This window comes from Saccopteryx leptura, chromosome X (assembly GCF_036850995.1).
Source record: "Saccopteryx leptura isolate mSacLep1 chromosome X, mSacLep1_pri_phased_curated, whole genome shotgun sequence".
Classification (NCBI taxonomy): Eukaryota; Metazoa; Chordata; class Mammalia; order Chiroptera; family Emballonuridae; genus Saccopteryx; species Saccopteryx leptura.
In genome coordinates this window covers 82,241,365-82,262,048 of record NC_089516.1, presented here as the reverse complement: position 1 = coordinate 82,262,048, position 20,684 = coordinate 82,241,365, and the positions used below count along the sequence as shown (strand labels likewise).

The 20,684-nt window shown below is 40.7% G+C and overlaps 1 protein-coding gene across 5 annotated transcripts in view; it reads left to right on the top strand.

Moving 5' to 3' along the window:
• CENPI (centromere protein I) overlaps positions 1–20,470 on the top strand; it is a 61,750-nt gene extending 41,280 nt beyond the window's left edge. For all 5 annotated transcript variants that reach the window (XM_066357225.1, XM_066357224.1, XM_066357221.1 and 2 more), the window contains 7 exons: positions 4,508–4,602; positions 8,983–9,118; positions 10,339–10,463; positions 11,428–11,476; positions 11,603–11,821; positions 18,279–18,320; positions 19,566–20,470. In XM_066357225.1, the coding sequence (XP_066213322.1) occupies positions 4,508–4,602; positions 8,983–9,118; positions 10,339–10,463; positions 11,428–11,476; positions 11,603–11,821; positions 18,279–18,320; positions 19,566–19,667 (768 nt within the window). In that variant the 3' untranslated portion in view covers positions 19,668–20,470. The remainder of the gene's footprint in view (positions 1–4,507; positions 4,603–8,982; positions 9,119–10,338; positions 10,464–11,427; positions 11,477–11,602; positions 11,822–18,278; positions 18,321–19,565) is intronic.
• The last annotated feature ends 214 nt before the right edge of the window (positions 20,471–20,684 follow it).

Below are 20,684 nucleotides of genomic sequence, written 5' to 3'. Positions count from 1 at the left end.
ATAAATAAATAAAAATTAAAAAATAAAAGGTTTAAAAAATATTCTGAACCAAATGATGTGTTAAAATATTTTATAAAATACCGTATTTTTTACTCCATAGACACATGGACATTTTCCCCTCCACTTTTTTTGGGGGGAGGGATTGCCTCTTATGGATCGAAAAAAAATATATATAGACATACACACACACACACACACATTTGGAAGATAGGGCAAGAAATTGAAATACTTTGTGACTAAAAATGTTATCTAAGAGTAAGAAGTCTAGAGGGTAGAAATAAATAGGGCGGTTCAGCAGGGTATTATGTGCCTAGAACAGCCACTGAGAAAAATAGGGGATGGAGCTGAATAAAGACAAGTAAAAGGATTATTGAGTTTTGTTTAGGGCCCTGGTGAAGGTGGAGACCATAAACTTGGAGTGGTGCCCATCTGTATAGTTAGTTGTATTTCTCTTCAGGTCAGATGTAGGAGCACAGTGAATTATGAGGTTAAATCAGTTGGGGTTTTGCTGGTGGAATGGAGTGCAGGGGAGTTGAGAATGACTGACAGGGAAAAGTGACATTAAAATGAAGACTCAAGGGACTGAATGTCTCTGAAGCTAGAGTGCAAGAATAACTAGTTGGAGTTGTGGCTGTGAGAAAGCTGGGAGAAGAGGCGGTCATAATGAAGAAAGGGTAAGAGTAAATGTCGGTGGTGGCTCAGTTCAGGTTATGGTAAAATTCAGTGTGTGGCTTTGAGTGAGTCACTAAGGTAGAATGGAGGTGAAATTTATTCAGTTCGAGGTGAGGGAACTGAAGCTGAAGTATTGGGCTAGTCGTGTTCATGAACGCTGATACACTGCGCTGTGGGTGGCAGGACTTGAGGCAGAGTGCTAAGTCTCTCTGAATGAGATGAATTTCCAGGAGGGAGACAGCACAGATGTGGAAGGATAAAAGGAAAAGGTGACGTCGTTGGATAGTGTCAACATCAAGGGAGAAGGATATATATATGGAGAGAAGTAATCATTTGGAAATACTGTCGAAGATGGATAGCATTTGTATCGTGTTCAGAAAAGCAAAGGGTGATCAGATTCATGAGAAAAACTGACTAGCAAAGTGCAATCTGAAATGGGGTCTTTGCTCTTAGCCTCACAAATTCAGCTAATGTTCCTGCTAATTAGGTTCTCTAGTTCACAAAATATTTGTAAATATTCTAAAACAAGGCAGTTTTTTTTTTTCCTGTGGCACCTGATTAAATAGAAGATCCATTTGATTCCTCTATATCTTTTTAAAGCTGACTCTTTTAAAAAATTTTTTAAATTCATTTTAGAGAGTGCAGAGGGGGAGGGGGGGGAGGGAGGGAGGGAGGGAGAGAGAAAGAGAAAGAGAAGGGAGGAGGAGCAGAAAGCATCAACTCCCATATATGCCTTGACCCAGCAAGCCAGGTTGTTTTGAACCAGTGACCTCATCATTCCAGTATCCACTGTGCTGACACTATTCTTTTTTTTTTCTTTTCTTTTTTTTTTTTTTTTGTATTTTTCCGAAGCTGGAAACAGGGAGAGACAGTCAGGCAGACTCCCGCATGCGCCTGACCGGGATCCACCTGGCACGCCCACCAGGGGGCGATGCTCTGCCCCTCCAGGGCGTTGCTCTGCCACGACCAGAGCCACTCTAGCGCCTCGGGCGGAGGCCAAGGAGCCATCCCCAGCACCCGGGCCATCTTTGCTCCAATGGAGCCTCCGCTGCGGGAAGGGAAGAGAGAGACAGAGAGGAAGGAGAGGGGAGGGGTGGAGAAGCAGATGGGCGCTTCTCCTGTGTGCCCTGGCCGGGAATCGAACACGGGACCTTCTGCACGCCAGGCCGACGCTCTACCACTGAGCCAACCGGCCAGGGCCGACACTATTCTTAAAGGGAGATTAATTTCTGATTTTATATTTACCTTCTAAAAGAAGGGACTAACACTTTGTGCTCATATTAGCAGTGAGGAGCTGGGGCAGTGCTCACCTCCAAGTGTTGAAGTGTAATATGGGAGTGTATTCAGAGGAAGCAGGGCCCTGGCTGGGTGGAGGAGGAGAGCCAGGATATGGTGAGCATAAGGAGACGTGAAAGTGGCCCGACCTGTGGTGGATATAGTGGATCAAGTGTTGACCTGGAATGCTGAAGTCGTCGGTTCAAAACCCTGGGCTTGCCTGGTCAAGGCACATATGGGAGTTGATGCTTCCTGCTCCTCCCCCCTTCTCTCTCTCTCTCTTTTCTCTTTCTCTCTAAAATGAATAAATAAATTTAAAACAAGAAGACAGAGAACGCGTACTTTGAAGAACACAAAGCTGTAGGTTTAGATGACCCTTGAAAGGAGGTTCTGAAACTGCATGTGGGAGATTTGGGGAGGATGGGGTCAGTGAAGGGAGAAGAAGCACAGATAAATGCCGAGTATAAGAAAGGCTAGGTGGCCGAAGGAGCTTTCGTTCACAGCTGAAAGTGAGGTGTCAGTTTCTTCCTGAAAGGTCCAGTCCTGTAGGGAATGTTTGTAAGAGTTTGAGCCAAACTGACGACATGCTGGGAAGTAAGATCTCAAGTGCCCCAGAGAGGGACAGTTTTGCAATTTCTTTTATATATTTGGAATTAAGGAGAGAATTGAAGGAAGATTCCATGAAGGTGGGATAAAGCAAGGCTGGGATTGGATCACAGGATCATTAACAAGATTATGAGCTCCTTTGGGGGTAGTCTGGCAAAGAGGGTTACTTCTGGGATTTCAAAGGTGTGTTAACCTAGATCCACAAGAATAATGAACAGTACTTGAAAACCTTTTACTGAAGGAGTTGTAGGCCCGCTGTAACTCCCCATCATGACCTGCTCAACTAGGAATTTATGATGAGATCACCCTGTGAGGTTACTTTCGGTCACTGAACTGATACATACCCCTTTTTTCATTTCCTTTCTAAAAGTAAGGTGACCGACTTTTTTACAATGAAAAGGAGGACAAAAATAAATTGAAGAAAACAATATCGTAAATAAAAAACATTTTATTCATTGAAACAATAATACACTATAATATGATAAATGCATAATAAAAACATTTATATATTGTAATTATGCTTACATGCCTGTTAATTTTTAATAATTGTAAGAAAAAAGTACTCATTTAGATACAAATATGTCAAATCACACGCAATGGATCGATGGTGCATGGATCGAATACAGACATTTACAGGTTAGTCTTCCAATATCAAAAAGGAGGACATGTAGGAGGACACTTTTCGAGGGAGGACGGAACTTACAAAAGAAGGACTGTCCTCCCTAAAGGAGGGCGATTGGTCGCCTTACTAAAAGATATTCATTGAACTGCCTCTATGAAGTAGCAGTGAACACCCGGTCACTGGAGATGCGCTAGGCCATTGTTTATTGAGGATGTTTAAGAAAGGTTTCCTGTACTAGGTTTTGGTATGGATTGCTTTCTAATTGATAGATATGATGATTTATCCTTATAAACGCCCTGACCACACTTCTGTCAGAACTATTTTTGTATGTCAGCGAGGCCCTGGAAAATCAAGGCAAGGCCTGAGAAAAGAAAAAACTAGAATTGTTTGTTTTCCGAAGTCCCAGCAGACAAGATCAATTTTATCACCAACAGGTAGTCAATTGTAGGTATAGACCAGGGGCCCCCAATCTACGGCCCGTGGGCTGCATGCGGCCCACTGAGGCCATTTATCTGGCCCCCGCCACACTTCCAGAAGGGGCACCTCTTTCATTGCATCCTGTGCTCCTGGAGTACTGTATGTGGCGGTGCTGCAATGTTAGTTCTCAATGCTACTACTTCCAGTGATGTGGGATGCACGTGTCATGGCTCCGGAAGCACGTCATATCACTTGCTATGGCTAGCAATGACAAATATGGAACCAGACATTGACCATCTCATTAGCCAAAAGCAGGCCCATAGTTCCCATTGAAATACTGGTCAGTTTGTTGATTTAAATTTACTTGTTCTTTATTTTAAATATTGTATTTGTTCCCGTTTTGTTTTTTTACTTTAAAATAAGATATGTGCAGTGTGCATAGGGATTTGTTCATAGTTTTTTTTTATAATCCGGCCCTCCAACGGTCTGAGGGACAGTGAACTTTCCCCCTGTGTAAAAAGTTTGGGGGCCCCTTGTATAGACACGGGGTGAAAAGGGTGGGGAATGCTTATCTGTAGCAACTTCAAGGGATCTCTGATGTGAGAGAATGAGGGATGGGTGGGGATCTTTTTGGTGATACAATATGTGTTATAAATCAGTGGAATTTAGAGGAATAAGAGTCCGTTCCTGGGCTGAGAAGCTGGGGCCAGTCCAGTAGAGAAAATGGCAAAATACACTTGTGCTGGCATTTGTCTTGTCTCCTGGAGACTGACCAGGTTGGAGTGGGGTTCTGAATTGGGCGCAGCCCCTTCTGTGGTTCCTTCCACTTCTACGTCTCTGGTTTAGATTGTTAGTTCTCAATGCTATGGTATGTCTGAATGATTTTACAAATGATTTTTTGTTTTGTCCCCTCAGTGTAGTGTTCTTGAGACCCTGAAAGAACTTCTGCAGAATTGGCTGTTGTGGCTATCTATGGAGATCCACCAGAAAACTATGACGGACAGTTCCCTGTGAGTTGTCTTATAGCGCTCCACAAGAGATGGGGCTGTCGGGAAACGTTTGCATATGGAGTTCTGTAGTGTGGCGTGAGACCTGTTATGTGCAAACAGTCATAACTTTTTGGAAATTTTTTTTTGTTATTTTTCACTCTTCTTCCCCACAATCCTGTGAGGAAGGTTAACTTTTCAAGTTTTAATATAAAAACAAGAAAGCAAACCGTAAGCACCTTAGAGACTTGTAGCAGTTAATATATAAAACATTGGAGAGCTGGCATTAGAACTTCCAACTTTGTCTTCCATTCAGTTTAGCTCATTTCATAAACCATGTTCGTATGTATGTAAAGTCAGTTTTGATGCTAGCCAACAAAATCTGTAATTTTGCTGTACAGTTTTGGTTTTATGTTTCTATGATGTATTTTGATTATATACATTAATTTGTTTTCACTTTGGAATACAAAAAGCACTGAGGACCCTGGCCAGTTTGCTCAGTGGTAGAGCATCAGCATGGTGTGTAGATGTCCTGGGTTCAATTCCAGGTCAGGGCACATAGGAGAAGTGGCCATCTGCTTCTCTGCCCTTCCCCCTCTCCTTCCTCTCTATCTCTCTCTTCCCCACCCGCAGCCAAGGCTCCATCGGAGCAAAGTTGGCCTGGGCACTGAGGATGGCTCCATGGCCTCTACCTCAGGCGCTAGAATGGCTCTGGTTGCTGCAGAGCAAGCCCCGGATGGGTGGAGCATCGCCCCGTGGTGGGCATGCCAGGTGGATCCCGGTGGAGTGCATGCGGTGGAGTGCAGGCGGGAGTCTCTCTCTGCCTCCCTGCTTCTCACTTAAGAAAAATACAAAAGAGAAAGCACTGAATTTCCATTATGTTGATTATCATTAATGAGGCATGCTTCATCCTCAAAGTGAAAGTAAAAGACCGAATTTCACAGGATTGCCTAATTAGGTTGTTTTGACTGGACCTAAAATCTTTGGCTTCTCCTGTATTCTGTTATCTGCCAACTAATTTTTTACATTGTTTTAAAAACTTTGTATTAAATAAAATTACAAACATAATGAAAATTTGAGAAACTAGCACAGTGTTGCCCCTACGTGCAAATCAGATTTTTTAAAAGCAAAAACCAGACATCATTTCAGCTGTTAAAAAAATGATACCAATGTAACACCAAAGAAATGAGTATTTATATTTTCAATTATCACTGTTCAAATTCCATATATTATCAGTTCCATTCTTTATCAAATGAGGGTCTTTTAGCTTCACTTACAAATAGCTGGTGGTTTGCTTGGTTTAAAGATTAGCTCAGACCTAATTTTCTATATGCTCTTATCCCTAGAGTGATCTCCCATTTTGATAGGAGAATGGAGAATAGCAACTTCTCGGAAGTAGCTTGAGAAATTTTTACTTCTTCATATTCATGACTGTGATGCTTCCGTGTATCGTGTCTCACTTTTAGAAGGAAATGGAGCATTTGTGGGGAGTGAAAACGTCTTGTAAAGCTGTGCTTCTCTCAAAGTGTGGTCCCCTGGACCAGCACCATCAGCGTCACTTGGGGATCTCCTTTTTTTTCTTTTCAAAGATTTTATTTCTTCATTTTAGAGGGTGGAGGGAGAGAAAGAGAGAAGGTGGGAGGAGCAGGAAGCACCAACTCCCACATGTGCCTTGACCAAGCAAGACCAGGGTTTTGAACCAGTGACCTTAGTGTTTCAGGCCAACACTTTATCACTGCGCCAGCACAGGTCAGGCCTCTTGGGGACTTCTTAGTGGTCCAAATTCTCAGGGCCTACCCTAGACCTACCGAAATAAACTCTGGAGGTAGGGCCCAGTAATCTCTGTTAAATGCTTTCGTAATCTTGGTGCAAGCTCAAGTTTGTGAACCAGTATCAAAGAAATTTCATCTAAATGCTTAATTTTTTTGAACACCTCCATTCTATTAAGAATAATACGTTTACATCTGTAATCTCAAGCCATCTTACAAGGGATGTCTTAGCCATTCTGAGGTAGGTGCTTACAGTTTCTATATTTTCTTTCCAAAAAGCCTAGGATCCCTTTTTTTTTATTTTTTTTTATTTTACAGAGACAGAGAGAGGGATAGACAGGGACAGACAGACAGGAACAGAGAGATGAGAAGCATCAATCATTTGTTTTTCCTTGCGCTTTGCAACACCTTAGTTGTTCATTGATTGCTTTCTCATATGTGCCTTGACCACGAGGCTTCAGCAGACTGAGTAACCCCTTGTTCGAGCCAGCGACCTTGGCTCCAAGCTGGTGAGCTTTTGCTCAAACCGGATGAGCCCGCGCTCAAGCTGGCAACCTCGGGGTCTCGAACCTGGGTCTTCTACATCCTAGTCCGACGCTTTACCCATTGCGCCACCGCCTGGTCAGGCCTAGGATCCCTTTTTAATTAGTGTCATGCATTTTTGAAGGGCATTTAAAAAGGAGCTCTGCTTTCTAAAATTCTTAAATAAGTTGACAAATATAAATAACTTTGCATATTACAATACTACTTGTCATTATGTAATAGAGTACTTAAAAGTTCTCGGTAATTCCTTCTATTTGGGGGATCTGAGTATAATGCCATGTTCCCTCATATGGTCATATGACTGTCATAGAGGGGGTAAATTGTAGTTGTAAACCACAAGGAAAAAAGGTAGGAAACCATTCTAGCAGTGGTTCTCCAGAGGGGCATTTTGGTTGACATAATGACTGGGAAGAGGGTATTCCCATCATTATCAGGCAGGAGCCATGCTGCAGTGGGTAGGGAGTAGGAGCAGTTCTGAACATCAAATTGTTTCATCCGAAATGCCAGCAATATCCTATGGAGACACACCTCAAAGGACCCTTTTCTAAACAATCTCTATTCAAATTTTGTCAGCCACATTTACCGAGTGCTGCCAAAAATCAGTTAAAATATATTTTTGCAAGCTCTGGCTGGTTGGCTTAGTGGTAGAGGTCACCTGGTATGTGGATGATCTGGGTTTGATTCCTGATCAGGGCACACAGGAGAAAGGGCCATCTGCTTCCCCCTCTCCCTCTCCTCCTCTCTTTCCCCTTCTCTGTACTCTGTATCTTCCCCTCCCATAGCCATGGCTCAATTGGTTCAAGCAAATTGACCCCAGATGCTGAGGATGGCTTACTGGAGCCTCCATTTCAGGCACTAAAAATAGCTCCATTGCTGAGCAACAGCTCAAGATGTGCAGAGCATCTCAGCCATGTAGGAGTCTTTCCAGGTGGATCCCAGTTAGGGGACATGTGGGAGACTATCTCCCCTCTTCTCACTTAAAATACACACACACACACACATACACACACACACACATGCTTTTATAAATGGCTGGCTGACTGTGTGGATGCCCGCCTAGTTGAATGATCTCCTAATCTTCCCCTGCTCTCTCTGGCACTGAACTATTATGGTGGTAGGAAATGGTAGAGTTATCATTTCTCAAGCTCTAAGACTGTATACTATTCTTTTTCCCATATGTATAGCCATTCTTGGCTACCTAGATCAAGAGGTAGAGCTATGAAATCACATTTCTAGTTTTCTTCCTAGTCTAATCAACAGTAGATTGAAGGACAGGGGTGAGTAGATGGACAAATTGAGCCAGTTATACCCATGGTTTAAAGAGACACAGTTCAGTGATTTGGGAAGAATATAAAATACTCAAAAATGGTGTTTCCTTAAATAATGAAAAAATGCTAAAAATTTTTACTAATTCAGTTTTAGGAATGAATTAGATTCCAGTTAAAGTGAAAATATTTTAAACAGCATTTTAGCTCAGGAATTCAGACAAAACTGGGTGTTTTTTTTTGTATACTTTGAAACCAATTTGCTGACTGCCACAGTCCCTGGACAATAGATATTAACTACTTTGTATATTATCTAATATTATCTAAAGTCTTTATTAAGCTCAATCTTTAGTTCTCTGGCATTTACTATTAGAATGATTCCTGAGGATGTTCTCTGAATTTTTAAAAAATATTTCCATTGATTTGAGAGAAAGAGCTGAGAGGGCAGGGGGAGGAAAGGAGAGACAGAGAAGCATCAACTCGTTCCACTTAGTTGTTCCATTTAGCTGTGTGCTCATTGACTGCTTCTAGCACGTGCCCCTGCCCAGGGGTTGAACCTGTAACTGTTGGCATGTCAGATTGATGCTGTATCCACTGGGCCACCTGGCCAGCGCTCTATGAAACGATCTTAATGGTTTCCTAGAGGGCTGTGTAGTTTTATGATTAATCACTGTGGCTTAAAAAAAAAAGTGAACTATACATTAGAACACTGGTTATTTTCTGAAATACCTAAAAACAACTTTTTGCTATATATTATTCAGCTTTAGCTTAGAAATTGTGAGGAATTTTGCTAATATGGATCCGATTGTCATGGTTTCTTATTACAGAGAGACAACTTTCAGTGGATCCATAAAGTCTGTGTTTGAACTAATTCAGTATGTCGGCTGGCTGTCCACGAACGGCATGCGCTTGGAAAATGATAGTACTTTCTTGCTGCACTTTGTTTTGGATTTCTACGAGAAGGTAGTACACATCCCAGTTATCCTATGCATTTTGATTTTTGTGATGGCTTTCTGCTTTACTCATGTCTGTTATTTCAGTTTTATTTACATTCATTAAGTTGGGTCATGGCCATATTACCATAGTTGAAATAAGCCACATTATTTTGAAGATAATGATTGTATTCTCACCTGAATAACTTTCATAAAACAAAGTGGAAAAGCAAATGCTTATTTTGAAAACTCCAGGAGCCACTTTAACAGACATTCTCCTAAGTAGTGCTGGCCTTAGAAATCTGTCCCTGGCATCATTTTTTTTTTTTTTTTTGGTATTTTTCTGAAGTGAGAAGCAGGGAGGCAGAGAGACAGACTCCACATGCACCTGACCGTGATCCACTCAGCACACCCACCAAGGGGTTATGCTCTGCCTATCTGGCGTGTTGCTCCACTGCAACTGGAGCCATTCTAGTGCCTGAGGTGGAGGCCATGGAGCCATCCTCAGCACCTGGGCCAACTTTGCTCCGATGGAGCCTTGGCTGCGGGAAGGGAAGAGAGAGACAGACAGAAAGAAGAGCAGGAAGGGTGGAGAAGCAGATGGGTGCTTCTCCGGTGTGCCCTGGCCAGGAATTGAACCCGGGACATCTACACACCAGGTTGATGCTTTATCGCTGAGCTAGCGGGCCAGGGCTCCTTGCATCATTTTTTGCTTATTCTTTCTAAGTCCACAACCCGTGGCAAAAATCGAAAGTACTTTCTTGTTTCTTCAGCTTTCTGCTCCCACCTTACAACTGCGTTATTTCTCCCATACCTATGATTCTGGTTCTTCTCTATCATTTTATATACTAACATTTGTCCCAGACAGAACAACTGTCCTGCAAGTAGCCATTAGTCTGTTCTCCTGGCTTCCTCCTTTCCCCAATACGTAGGTATCTCGTATTAAATTTGCCTAGAAGCGTTGCTTCTTTGTTTTCTACATTGACAGAATGCTCCCTTTCTCCCCAACTCAAAGACTCTCCCCAGAAAATGAGAGTTCAATGATCTAAAAATAATCTCCTGTGATAAGGTCAATGTTTGGAGAGGTACGTTTTTAAGCAGGCTTGTGGCTCTCTGTTCTATTGATGAATTGGGCATGACCCAACTTGATGTTCATATTACTGCTTATTCCCTACTGTTGATTCATTGGGTGAACTAGGTTAAGGTTTCTGGGGAATAATACAAATATTGGTGTTGTATTCTCTCCAAAAGGTGTGTGACATATACCTAGATTATAACCTTCCGTTAGTGGTGCTGTTTCCTCTTGGGCTCTTCTACCGTGCGCTCCTCAGTCTGGACCCCAGTATCCTGAACCAGCTCTGTTACATTATGCACAGGTACAAAGCCTTTCTACCATCTTAGGAATTAGTACATTACCATTTTACCTTCATTTTTCAACTGTACAACAAATTATAATTTATAAAGACTGCAATAAATATATATGATGCAATAAAATATTAAACAATAAAATTATTATTCATTTTCGGCCAGGGCCTATGAAACAGGAAACATGGATTTCTTTTGGGAATGACCTTCCAGTATGAGGCTATTTTAACTGGGTGGGTTTTTTTGAATGTCACTGTGGGGCATATGGATTAAAAAAAATTACAGTTAAGGATTTTTTGTGTAGCGGTGCTGCTGCATTCAGCATGGTTAGTTCTCATTGCCATGGCTTAAAAGAAAAATTACAGTCATTTGCTGACCACTGGTTTAGGTCTGTGTAGCTTTTCTGGTGAAAAGAACAGTTTCTGGGTGATTAGGGGATCTGTTGCCATTTATATGAAACTGTGTATTATTTCTGATCCCCTTTGATTTTCTTTCACTTACGGACTGAAATTACTCTTTTTCGTCCTTAAGCATAGACTCTTGGCATGACTTGAGTGTTTAAAACCAATTAGATAATAGTTCTCAGGCACAAAATAAAGATTACATTTTTAAATTTCCCATTTATCCTTCTGTACCTTTTTTCCACACTAATAAAATGTTTTGTATTAGTGACTGACTTCTTTGAATCTGTATTAATTTTTAGTAGTAGAACATTAAAAGCTTGTCCTTTATTTTTTTTTTACTGAAGTATAATTTACATGCAGTCAAGTGTACACCTTAAATGTAAAACTCAACATTTCAGCCTCTAAAGTTTTTATTCCTTGAGGAAAATGCACCACAAAAGTTTTAAAACCTTTTAAAACCTAGACAGCTGGATAGTTGCATCTGCATATTTAAAATGTATACTTTTGTTTATGCTTGCATGTCAGAGGCATTTACTGTTAAATATTTCATTCTATTTGTTCACTCTTTTAGATACCGTAATAATTTGACAGCTGCAAAGAAAAATGAATTGGTATTAAAGGTATGGATGATAAAACTGTTAAGACATGATTGTTTGAAAATTGAGTGTAGATATATTTGATCTGTTGGGAGTAAGAAGAGAAGGGACAGTAGGTAGTGATGGCATTTTTTTCTTCTTTCTCAACAGACAAAATCAGAGTTCATATTCAGCAACAAGACCTATCAAGAATATAATCATTATTTGACAACCATGGTTGGTTGCCTATGGACATCCAAACCCTTCCAGAAAGGATCATATTTTGACCCCGAAGTCTTTAAAAAAGTTGGAGTAGCTAAGTATAAAACCAGTCTAAATTTAGTCCACCATCCTGCTCTATTGAGTTATGCTATTTCCTTTTCGCTAAAGGTAAGGATAAGCTAAAAGGTTTTAAGATTTTATGTAGGAATACTGTGATGGTAGAAATCGAAAATGCCATAAATGAAGTGTGTCTCTGAATTGCCAAACATGATTAGTCATTCCATTTTGAAAACCAGCTAAATTATGGGCATGGTGGTAAGCTGTGGGGATTCTAAGTTAATTAACTCTCTACCCTCTAAGAGCTTGGACTTGTGACAAACTTGTAAATGTTACTACATTGCAGTGTGGCAAGTGAGAAAAGGTACAGTTGTGAGCAAGGTGGGGGCGTGATTATTAGCTCAGTTCTGCTTGGGTAGAGGCGGTGCCAGGTAGAAAAGGCTGTAGAGAAGTGGTTGTCCATTTTTTTATTCATCATATTTGCTTTTGTTGCTGTTGAGTTGTAGGAGTTCCTTGTGTATTCTGGGTATTAGCCCTTTATCAGATACATGGCTTGCAAATGCTTTCTCCCATTCAGTATGGCTGCCTCTTTACTAGTTGATTTTGTTCCTTTGCTATGCAGAAGCTTTTTACTTTGATGGTAGCTCACTTTTCAATTTTTGCTTTTGTTGTCTATGCTTTTGGAGTCCAAAGAAATAATTGCCAAGGTCAAGGTCCAGAAGCCTTTATGTTTCCTTCTAGAAGTTCTACAGTTTTAAGTCTTACATTTAAGTCTTTAATCCTTTTGAATTCCATTTTTGGGAGTGGTATAAGGTAGGGGTTCAACGTCATTCTTTTGCATGTGGGTACCCAGTTTTCCCAGCCCCCTTTATTAGACTATACTTTTGTAACTGTTCTTGGCACCCTTGTCAAAATCAGTTGACCATCTATGAAGGGGTATATTTCCATGCTTTCTGTTCTGTTCCATGGGTTTATGTATTTGTCTTTATAACAGTACCATACTCTTTCGATTACTGTGGCTTTGTTACCTATTTTCTTTCTTTCTTTCCTTCTTTCTTTCTTTCTTTGAGAGGCGGGGAGGCAGAGGAACAGACTCCTGCATGCGACCCAACTGGGATCCACCTGGCAAACCCCCTACAGGGTGATGCTCTGCCAATCTGGGGCCTCTGCTCTGTTGCTCAGCAACCAAGCTATTTCAGTGCTTGAGGCAAGGCCATGGAGCCATCCTCAGCGCCTGAGGCCAAATTTCTTGAACCATTCGAGCTGGGGCTGCGAGAAGGGCAGGAGGAGAAGTGGAGAAGCAGATGGTCACTTCTCCTGTGTACCCCAACTGGGAATCGAACCTGAGTCTTTCACATGCCAGGCTGACGCTCGACCATTGAGAGCCAACTGGCCAGGGCCTGTTACCTATTTTCATATCAGGAAGTATGATCCCTTCCAGTTTTGTCCTTGCTCACAGTTGCTTTGACTATTTGGGGTGTTTTATGGTTACATCTGCCTTATGATTTGTTTTCTATTTCTATAAAGAATGCCATTGGGATTTTGATGGACCTTGCATTGAATCTGTGCATTGCTTTGGCTAGTGTGATCATTTTAACAATGCTGTTTTTCTAATCTATGAACATGAGATGTCATTCCATTTGTTTGTATACATTAATTTCTTTTGTCAGTATTTTATAGTTTTCAGTGTACAAATCTTTCACCTCCTTTGTTAAGTTTGTTCCTAAATAGTTCATTCTTTTAAAAGCTCTTGTAAATGATACCGTTTTCTTAATTTTCTTTTTGAATAATTGGTTGTTAGTGTATCACTTCTGCTTTTTGATGTTACAGCTAAGAATTCATTGCCTAACCAAGATCATGAAGACTTCTGTGTTTTATGTGAGAATTTTATAGTTTTAGCTTTTATATTTAGGGTTTTTTTATTCATTTCAAATTCATATTTGTATAGGATGTGATATAGGTAAATTTTATTTTTTCATGTGGCTGTTCTGTTGTCCCAACATCATTTGTCAACACAGTTGCATCCAATTCTTATTTGGAAAAACATGCAATGAATCATAGAGTAGAATTTATTTTCATAAATCAATTCTTTTTTTCTCCTTCTCTGTGTCTGTGTCTGTGCCTATGCCTGTGCCTGTGCTTGTGTGTGTGTGTGTGTGTGTGTGTGTGTGTTAGTTACAAGACCCAGTCTCTAAAGTAGTAAATATTGCCTGACCAGGCAGTGGTGCATGGATAGAGCAATGGCCTGGGACACTGAGAACCCAGGTTTGAAACCCCAAAGTCTCCAGCTTGAGCGTGGGTTCATCCAGCTTGAGCATGGGATCATAGACAAGACCCTATGGTCACTAGCTTGAGCCCAAGGGTTGATGGCTTAAGCAAGGGGTCACTGGCTCAGCTGGAGACCCCCTCTCCCCAGTCAAGGCACATATGAGAAAGCAATCAATGAACAACTAAAGTGCCACAACTATGAGTTGATGCTTCTCATCTCTCTCCCTTGCTGTCTGTCCCTGTCGGTCCATCTCTCTCTTTCTCTTTCTCTCAAAAAATAAAGTAGTAAATACTATCAACTTAAACATGGGTAAGTAAACTTGTTTTGAGTGATCAGAAATAGATACATTCTTTAAAAGAAATTTTTAAAAAAATGTTTAGGGAAGATTGGTTATGGAAGGGTGAATTCTAGTAGCACAGAGCACTTTTGGAAGACACTGAAGCTGCCATTTTTATAATTGATGACGTTTCTGCGTGGTTCTGAAAATATTAGGCTTCAGTGCCAATCTTTCTCTTAAAAGGGTACCTTTTGAGCCCTGGTTATCCAACTAATGGCTTACTACCTAAGTATCTTACTTTTGAGGTGGTCAAAAAGTAATTTCTCATACCATGTTAGTATCATTTAATTCTGACAGTTTTACTGGATTATCACATTGTAAATATTTCAGATTAGCCAGATTTTGAGAGACACTTCAGTAAAATTAATTTGACCAATCAGTTCTCAGTATCAATTAACTTAGTTTATTTTATCGAGTTGAAATATTTTAAATATTTGTAGCACCTACATTTTAGGTCAGGGGTCTCAAACTCAACTCAGCATGTGGGCCGCAGAGCAAGATCACAGCCGATCGGCGGGCCGCACTAGGTCTAAAAAGGCAACTGTTACGCAACACTTTTCAGTGTCACAAAACGACCAGAAACTGTAGTTCGTGGATTAGTCTGTGGGCCGCACAAAATTGTTCGGCGGGCCGCATGTGGCCCGTGGGCCACGAGTTTGAGACCTCTGTTTTAGGTAATCCTGAAGCTCTAAATTTTCTTATCAGAAATTACCTTTGAATTGATAGCTAGTTGTTTCTTTGTATATTCATTCATTCAACAAATATTCCTAGTGCTTCTGGCACTAGGAATACAGTGTTTAAGAAGTTCTCTGCCCAAATGGAGTTTATATGGTAATGAGCACAAACAATAAGCAAGTAATGAAATAAGTAGACATAATTATTTTTATAAGTGCAAATAGAGGAGACAGAGAGAAAGACTCCTGCATGCACCCCTACCAGGATCCACCCAGCAAGCCCCCTACCCAGGCAGTGATACTCTGCCCCTCTGAGGCCGTTGCTTGGTATTGGAGCTATTTTTAGTGCCTTAGGCAGAGGCTCCATGGAGCCATCCTCAGTGCCGGGGCCTACTAGCTTGAACCAGTTGAGCCATAGCTGTGGGATGAGAGGAGAGAGAGAGAGAAAAAAAAAGGGGGGGGGGGGAGGGATGGAAAAGTAGATAGTCACTTCTCCTGTGTGCCCTGACTGGGAATTGAACTTGGGACATCCACATGCCAGACTGACACTCTACCACTGAGCCACTGAGCCAGGGCAATGTAATTATTTTAAATTTTGAGAAAGGCTATGAAGGACATAAACAGGGTGGAGTGAGAGAGTCTCTTAAGGATGTCAGGGATGGGTATTTAGGAAGGCATTTTTGAGGAGGTGACATTTGATCTGATATTTCTAAAAGATGAGAATAAGTTAGCCTAGGAATAGCTGGAAGAAGGGTGTTCTGGGCAGTGGGAACAGTAAAATGGCTCAGGGGGTTCAAGGTAAAAAGGAATGCCTGTTTGTCTTAGAGTGTAGGAAACAAGAGGAAAGTGGAATGAAATAAGTTTGGAAAGACCCAAGAGCCACCTATCTTACAGGTCTGTTAGGAATGCCGAGGAAAACAATTGCAAGATTTTTAAACTGGGTTGTAATGTGGTGTGAGGTGATATTTAATAGAGATCATTTTGACTTTTTTATGGAGGATGGAGTTATAAAAGGAGCCAGAGTGGTAGCAGAGTCACCAACAAGGAGGCTATTGGTGGAGTGTAGGCAAGAGATACTAATAGTGATTTTCATTGGTGGCAGTGGAAATAGAAGTGCACTGAGTTGAGATGTATTGCAGAGATAGAACAGATAGCATTTGATAGCTTGGTTAGAAGTGGGAATAAGAAAAAGAAAAGGTGGGGGAGGAGAGAGAGGAAAGGGTGGGGGGAGGGGAGGGGCACAAAGAAAACCAGATAGAAAGTGATGGAAGACAATTTGACTTTGGGTGATGGGTATGCAACATAATCAAATGTCAAAATAACCTGGAGATGTTTTCTCTGAACATATGTACCCTGATTTATCAATGTTACCCATTAAAATTATTTTAAAAAAATAAAAAGAGAAAAAGGAAAGGGCCTGACCAGGTGGTGGTGCAGTAGATAGAGCATTGGCCTGGGATGCTGAAGACCTAGGTTTGAAACCCTGAGGTCTCTGGCTTGAGTGTGAGACCATAGACATGACCCCATGGTCTTTGTCTTGAGCCCAAAGGCCGCTGGGTTAAGCCCAGAGGTCGCTGGCTTGAACCCAAAGGTTGCTGGCTTGAAACCCAAGGTTGCTGGCTTGAGCCCAAGATCGCTGGCTTGAGCAAGGGGTCACTGGCTCAGCTGGAGCCCATCAGTCAAGGCACATATGAGAAAGCAATCGATGAACAACTAAGGTGCCACAAGGAAGAATTGATGCTTCTCATCTCTCCCTTCCTGTTTGTCTGTCCCTGCTATCTATCTATACCCCACCCCTCCTAAAAAAAAAAAAAAGAAAAGGACTGAGATTTTTGAATTGAGCCTCCAGGCTGATGGCGGTTTCATTTGTTGAGGAGTGGAATACTAACGAAAGAGTGGACAAGGTCATTGGTTTGGGGGAAGGCATGCTGAGAATCAGGTTCTGTTTTGACCTACTTAAGTTGGAGAGGCCTCTGAGACATCCAAGAAGAAGTGTAAGGAGGCTGTCTGAAATAGGGGCTTGGCGCTCAGGAGCGAGGGTGGAACTAGAGGAGTAAATACGGAATTCATCAGCATCAGCTGTATGTCATCAGTTCCAAAAACACACTGTTTTCATTTTTTTAGCCTCTCAGAGATCAGGATGCTGCTTCCGTTTGATGTCAGCCAGGCAACAATCTTGACGCAGTTGTCATTTGCCATGTTGGAGAGTGTACAGGCAGATTGCCAAAACCAGACCTTGTGGAATGGATGTCAACAGCCTGGGTGGGGGGATGGGGGAATACTGGAGTTTTAAATCTCAAAAACTAAATGACTTGGAGGAGGAGGGGAGGGAAGTGGTGGAACATGTTATGGACTTTTCTTGAAACAGGAGCTTTGTGTAACTGGGACCCTGGCACCAGTAGTTTTAGTTCTTTTAAGAAATGTAGCCTCAGCACTCCGGCACAGAGGGTGCTATTGTATGAACAAAACTAGTTATCCACAGCTCTTGCATATAAAAGTGATTCAGAAGAGTTGGATTCCGAATGTGAAGATTTAGAAATACCTTCACCACTTAATTTTGTATATGTTTACCATTTCGTGTTTATAAAAATGATATATGACTAAAATCTGCCTATAGCTGTAACTCTTGATCATTATAAAATAAATTCTAAGTGTTGGAAGGCATTGTTATATATAGCTTATTGCTTCCCATTTTTGTTTGGTTTTGTTTGGTTGGTATGTTATATATAGTTTAATGGGCAGAGGTTTTTTTCTTAGTCGTGTATGAAATACATTGTTTGTTACAATTGATGGCTTTTCAGTAGAATACAATAGTTGGTAGTTTTAAGGCCAGAGAATAAGTGAGATCACTGAGCTCTGAGTTCTCATAAAGAATTACAGAGTTCTGTAGAATCTACTGTGTGCACAGACTGCCTCGCCATACTTCCTCTCATTCTTCAAGATGAATTCGGGAACCATAGTACTCAGAAAAAGCCATCTCTGTGATACTTTCCTTTTCCACTCCCGTGACTGAACACAGAATTTTAAAAAAATGAGGCCATAGATTAGCAAAATGGCACTTACTTTATTTTCCTTCTGTTTGTGCTTCTAAGAAGAAATATAGAAGGTTATATAGTGGGTTTTTATTCAAAAGGAATCCAAGAGTGATGGTGGGAATAGAATGTAGCAAATGAATCACTGAAGAGCCATCTTAATTCTTTGGTAATTTTTGTGAACTAAGTATTTCCATGCCTACATATGGCCCCTCTTTATTTATTTATTTATTATTATTATTTTTTTTCTTTAAAGGAATGGCCAAAAGAAAGGACAGTAAACACGAACTACATTCAGGTAAATACATTTTTTTTTCTCATGTTCGGGGATTTCAGACAGCTTCACTTCATCTAAAGAATTTCTGTCTTGCCTTTTTTCTGGATTAAGTGTGCTGCCTTTACACAAAGTGAAGTGTTGGCCATCTGAATTCATTGCTGTGACTTTCACGTGAATTGATTGCACATACCCTCTATGGCAGGGGTCTCAAACTCAACTCAGCATGTGGGCCGCAGAGCGAGATCACAGCCATTCGGCGGGCCGCACTAGGTCTACAAAAGGCAACTGTTACGCAACACTTTTCTCACTGCAGTTGAAAACAAAAAAAAAAATCAGTACAACAAGCACAATCGTACATGCAGTTTACTCAGTGTCACAAAACGACCAGAAACTGTAGTTCGCATCACAACTGCTGTTAACTAAGCTAATATCTAGCAAGATGCTAGAGAAATGAAAAATACAAGTAGGCCCCTAGGCTTACTTAATTTTATCCAAAATATTTTGAACTTCGTGGATTAGTCTGCAGGCCGCACAAAATTGTTCGGCGGGCCGCGAGTTTGAGACCCCTGCTCTATGGTCTTTCAAAATAGAACTGTTCGGAACTTGACTCCTGCTCCTGTGACCCCGCGTTTCGTTTTAGAGTGCAGTTGCATGGATTCAAAGTGTGATTATAATAAGATAGTAAGGCTGATTTAACAAACCTAAATGCAGTTGTCTTACTATTATAGAAACTCCGCTGTGTACCATATTTTTCGCTCCATTAGACGCACTTTCTTTCCCCCAAAAGTGGAAGAGAAAATATCCATGCGTCTTATGGAGCGAAAAATACGGTATTTTATTAAATATTTAATTCACCATTTGGTTCAGAATATTTTTTTCTTATTTTCCTCCTTAAAACCCTAGTTGTGTCTTATGGTCAGGTGCATCTTATGGAGCGAAAAATACGGTAGATATTTAATATAAGCAGTAATATAATGTCTGCTCCTGTGTTAGCTATTTCAGATGCTAAATTTCTAGAGGATGGGAGTGACGACCGATTTCCGTTTCATAGTACTTAGCTGAACAGCTAAATATTTGCCAATATAATAAAAGGAATGTTTAGCCCCTACACTTTGGGCACTTTTCTGATCTGTTACTTAGTGACTAACTTCCGGCTATGAACCGGTCTCTCCTCTGAGCTGACTCCTGGTATGTGCGCAGGACGCTAGGTAGAGAATAAGCACAGTAAATACGCAATAAGTAATCTCCCCCTTTTTGTGCCTACAGGGAAAGAAATGGAATGGGTATTTGGACTATTTATTTTCAGAGGGCTTACAAGGCTTGAAACTTTTCACACAAAGTAGTATTCATCATTCTTCTGTCCCCTGATCAGACAGCCTAAGCCACATGACCAACATGAAACGAATGCTGACAGAAACAAACCAACATACCTGGACTAAATTCCTTCTTTGTCACCAGAGAAGCCAAGTGGCTCACCTTAAGTTTCCATATTTTCTTCACCAACAGACTGCCGTCCCCAAGGAGTGCTTGTAGCACCAGTATTTGATCATGGTCAGAGAGCTTCGATGTGACTTTGAGTTTCAGGATCAGATTCTTTAATGCACTGATGAAAATGATTTAATCATCAGGCTGTGCCTTTCACCAAACTATGTATATAAAGAGATATATCCATTATGTGGTGGGATTTTTCATATTCTTATGGAGTATAAGCTGTCTTGATGGGAGGCAGCCAGTGATGTACAGTGGTAGTTAAGCCACAGACATACTTATACAAAATACTCTGCTGTGTCTCTGAAACTTCTACGGATATGGCCATTTTTCTGACTAAACAATAGTACTGATGCCGAATTAACAAGTAGTTGGTTGATTTATTGGCCTTCACTGACAGCAATTTGATGAGAGAAGGAAAAAGAATGAATTATGGTATAATCAAGATATTCCTATTTATTACTGGTTTAATTTCATGAAAGTGCTCTATTTTGTGTGTATGTATGTATGTACCCTATTTTTAAGTATTTAGGCTCTAACTGCAACTTTATTTTCAGGGATAACTAAAGCTTTTTAAGAATTTTATAATCACTAGAATATCTTGCTGGAAACTTACTGTAAAATTTTGCTTTAGTACTAAACAACTCTCCCTCTTTTAATAAAATTCTACCATTTGAAAGAAATCAAGCTGAATTTTTTATCTTAGGGCACATTTTTATAGGGTTTTTTCTTCTTTTAAAAGCAAAATAAAACCCTAAACTATATTACTGGATCATGTTCAGAATAGAATCCCAGTTATTCTTTAATTTCTGCATTCAATACATGTTTATTGAGCTTACTATGGGCCAAGTAGTTTTCTGTATGCTGCTTCTACAGTTGTGACCAGTACAGATTACT